The following is a 4,626-nucleotide window of genomic DNA, read 5'->3' on the forward strand; positions in this document are numbered from 1 at the left end:
GCTCCAACAGGCTCCCTCCCTGGACACTCCTACTTCCATTCTGGACTGGAGCACTAGGGCTCTGAAGGTAACCACCACTTCCTGGTTGCGGGGGCGCCGCACGTTCGACGGGGCTCAGGGAAGCCCCGCCTACACTGTCAGCCAGCGCCAAAGTGCCAGCCTCCTCAGACGGAGTAGAAACTCTCCCGGGACCCAGCGCGACTCCAAAGTCCTCCAGTCTCGCTTGGCGAAGCTGGCTTGACCCGTCAGGGAGAGAGGGAATCTCCATAATTATGCCTCTCCGTTTCCCCATAACGAGGATCAGGTAGGGGGACCTGCTACTTCAGCGTTCAATAGGAGGAAGTGAGACGCGTCTGGCAGCGCATCTCAGACCGTCGCCATCTTGGATCCTCAATCCTGAATCCTAAGATTGTTGATGACTTATTCTTCATCCTTAGATTAAAAAATCATAACAGTGCTTCGTAGGGAATATTTCTCCCCCACTGGGGCATACAGAATGGGTTGTATTTTGTACCCCTGGGCATTTTAACAGAGTGGATTTGGGTTCCTTGAGGTAGTATAAGTCAGCTATTTTGGGGGTTGGAAGGGTAGAGGGTGGTGGTGATGGGGTTATTATAGTTGCCCATTGTTATTATTGTTTTCTATTGGTGATTTATAAACAACAGTTGCACAGCATATTGTTCATTTTTATACTTTAATAAAAAGATTTAAATATAAAATCATAAGTGTTCAAGTCTTTTTCAGATGAGGACAGAGCCTGCAGGGAAGGGGACAGAATCTGCAGGGACAGGGCGAGAATGGGGTCAAAACCTGTGGGGACGGGACGGGGATGGAGACAGAACCTGCATGGTTGGGATGGGGAGGAAGACAACCTACGGGGATGGGGACAAACTTTGTCCCATGTCATTCTCTAGTCCTGAGCCCTGTAAGCTGCAGCAGAGCCAGTGCAAAGATATTAAGTACTTCAGGCAAAACATCAACTGTGTCTCCCCCATCCCCATTTAACTATAGAGTCCCTGGCCCCTAGGCACTTAGATTCTGATAATTAAATTCAACAATCATAATTACCCAAACATGTCATGACCCTTGCAGAACCATCCTGCTCAAAGCAGGTATCATTCTTTGTTTTCTATATATTTACATAATGAATTGCATAGCTTCCCTTTGGTTAAAAGTACATGTTGAAGGAGTTTTGCATTTGTGTGGCAGTCAGGACCTTTTTTTTTTTTTTTTTTACTTATGTGATTGACCTTTCTACTGGGATTTTGGGAGATTAGGTAGGTAACTTGTTAACACTGAATGGTCAGGTAAATAAAGTAGTGAAAACTTTGCATTACTGAGGAAACTTAGGTCAGTTAGGAAGTACTTTGAACCTAATGTATAGACTTATTGTTCAATCACTCCTGCTTTCACAAGTAGATTATTGCAATGTTGTATATCTTGGATACCCTAAGACTATTATAAATAAACTGCAGACGTACCGAATGTAACAGCCAGATTGTAGATATGAAAGGGTTAGTCCACATTTTTGTAAGTTACAGGTGAGGGTAGGATTTAAAATTTATATGATAATTTTTAAGATGTTGTATGGTCAGGCTCCTGCATTTTTACAACCTATTGTAAGTTTACTGTCAGGAGTTAAAGTTCATAGTCTACGGAATCAGATGTTGCTACGATATCCTTTGGTTTTTAAAACTAACCCCTGGATTCTATATAATGCGACCAAAATTGCGAGTGCAAATCCAGTGAAAATCAGGATTTGTGTGCACAATTTAATTACTTAACAGTTATAGAATACACCTGCTCTGTGCCTAACTTAGGCGCCGGTATTTACACACAAATGGACGCGCCCAGAGTTAGGTGCAGGCATGGCCGCTAGGCGTATTCCATAAACCCACTAGGCATATTCTATAAGCTGTGCCTAAATCTAGGCGGATATTTATTTTGCCGCTGATTTTTCAGGCACTATATATAGAATCTAGTCCTAAATCTACAAAAATCCTGTTTTCCATTTTGTATTTAAGGATAAAATATTGCAATTCGTTGCCATCTGTGGCAAGACAAATATACAATTATAGTACATTTTGGAAGGCCTTGGGCATGGTAGTGTCCTCAAAACACCACAGCCGCCAGCATTCACGCATGTTCATAACCTGAGTGGCAGGTTATGGTGGCTCCGAGACCCTGCCAGGTGCTGGAACAGTAAAAAAAACAACAGCTCCACAGAAATGCCACAACTGAAGCTGGCTCCAAGCTGTCTATCTAATCAGGGATAGAGACCTAGAGATAATGGCTGAAACAAAATGCAGGTAGTTTCTTCCTTCCTATTGACTGTCAGAGCTGCCATAGGCCAGTAATGTAAGAACTAATGTAATGAACTGAGGAACTAGCATAGAGAATTGAAAACAGCACAAACTGCTGTTAAAATTCTCATGATGTTACAACTGCATTTTCCAAATGTTATCACAAACACCAGTCAACCTCTTGGCAGCTCATCAGCTGATCAGAAGCTAGCTGTTGTGCTCAGCCTGTCACAGTCTGGTTAGTGACAACTTGAAAAGAGGAAACAAACGGGGGCCAGGGGAAGGAGGTTTGTGTCTCAGTTCCCCCTAGGTTTGTGTCACTGTGGAAATGCCACTACCTAGCATACAGAAGGCAGTAAGTAATTGGCATCATCCTCTGCCTGCAGCCCAGAGATGGTTAAATAGGCAGAGCTGCCAGATATGGAACCAGAAAACCTATTGGGGACCCCAGAGGGCCTGTCGTTGCTGTTGCTGCCGCTGCTGCTGCTATAAACGAGCAAGCGTGGAGCCTGTCCTTCTTTCTGCTGGTACCAGGATGGGTAGTTACCCCCAGCCACAGCTCCTCCGCTCCTGCTGCAGGAGATCCTGACATCCCCTCCAGGAGACGCAGACAGGGAAGACTCCTGATTCACCACAAACTGACAGCTGACATCTACAACAACACAAATACTATCACATCAAAACAGAAACTGAAAACAAACCATAATAATAAGGATAGTAATGAAAGCTAGTAAGAGTACAGGCATCATTATATTTCCAGCATATGTTATTTTACCCAGAATGAATAAATCTGCCCTTACATGCACAGTAGGTGAAGAGTGTGAGGAGCAGAAGAGACCAGGACATGGTGCTGGAGGGACTAGCAGAGCTCAGTTTTAACTGCAAACAGATTATTGAGAGTGAAGAGACTCCAATTCCTTCTTATACCCCTGCAGAGCTGTGATACCACCCCTTCATGCAAATGTGCTCTCTTCTCTTTGGCTGTTTCTACAGGTTCCTCCCTTGCTCTCAAGTCATTGGCTAATGTAGTGGCTTACTTCTACTCTTATCTCACTGGCTGCTGCTAAAGGCTCCTTCCTTATGACTTCAACACTAGAATTAACACTACACTATTGCACTTGGGTATGGCAAAGGAGACAAAAAAATCACAACCACATGGTGTCTTTCAGTCATTGTGTCACACTGTGCTTCAGAACCCATTGTGTTACACACATGCACAGATGCTTAATGCTGTACTCCATCCTTATACTGTCACACATCATACTGTATGTTTATTTCTTAGTGCAACTCAGGTCTAGTTTGGACATAAAGCTGCATTCTGGATCCAAGCAGGGCCACCAAGAGACTGGGGCGGGCCCCCGCTGCCGCTCCACCCCCCCCCCCCCCAAGGTCGCTGCTGCCACTCCCCCCCCCTCCCTGAGGTCACCGCCGCTCCCCCCTCTGTCCGTCACCGGGCCCCCTGCATTGAAATCACAGCATCTCTCACCTCCGTATGAAAGCACTGCAGGCAGCAGGGCAGCAAATCACCTCCCTCCTTGTGTCCCGTCCTCGCAGAAGTTATGTCAGACGAGGGTGGAAAGGCGGCCCGAAGGGAGGCGATCTGCTGCCCTGCTGCCTGCAGTGCTTTCACACGGAGGTGGGAAGTGCTGTGATTTCAATGCAGGGGGCCCAGCCCGGTGGCAGACGGTCGACGACAGAGGGCGGGTGGGACTGCGACACCAGGACACCCTTGGAGGCCCGGGGAATTTTGTCCCCCCTGCCCCCCCCCCTCTCGGCGGTTATGGATCCAAGGTGGTAGAATGTTGATCTGATGTACTCTAGACTCTCATAGTGCTGCTGACTCTTGGATTTGCTTATTTGGGTATCTGCCTTTCTTAGGGGTAAGTGGAAGAGCAAAGCCCAATACTTTTCTCTGGATGTGACATTTCCAGGAGCCATGGAACATTTCATGATCCACAGAGCTGCAGGTAAGGGACCTGTCTGACATCCCTGTGCCAACCACCATGGTGCCCGAAATCCAGACCCAGTTCATCCCTGACCCAGTGGCGTACCAAGGGGGGGGGGGCGGTGGGGCAGTCCTCCCCGGGTGCACGCTGCTGAGGGGGTGCCGCAGCGCGCGCCTGTCTGCTCCCAGTTCGCTACGCTCACTAAATTCTCTCGTTCACTGCAGCAGCTCCCTCCTTCTGCCCCAGAACAGGTTACTTCCTGTTCAGGGCAGAGGGCGGGAGCTGCAGCGAACGAGAGAATTTAGCAAGTGTAGTGAACTGGGAGCAGACAGGCACACGCTGTGGCACCCCCCCCCCAACGGCTTGCACCCGGGGGA

At 47.7% G+C, this 4,626-nt stretch overlaps 1 gene segment (V, D, J or C); it reads right to left on the reverse strand.

Annotated features, from left to right (window-relative positions):
* Window positions 1-2,630: 2,630 nt before the first annotated feature.
* LOC115480912 lies at window positions 2,631-4,308 on the reverse strand. The segment is given in 3 exon segments: window positions 2,631-2,955; window positions 3,104-3,182; window positions 4,210-4,308. Coding segments are annotated over 3 exon segments (492 nt in total).
* Window positions 4,309-4,626: the final 318 nt, after the last annotated feature.

This window comes from Microcaecilia unicolor, chromosome 11, assembly GCF_901765095.1.
Source record: "Microcaecilia unicolor chromosome 11, aMicUni1.1, whole genome shotgun sequence".
NCBI classification, from domain to species: domain Eukaryota; kingdom Metazoa; phylum Chordata; class Amphibia; order Gymnophiona; family Siphonopidae; genus Microcaecilia; species Microcaecilia unicolor.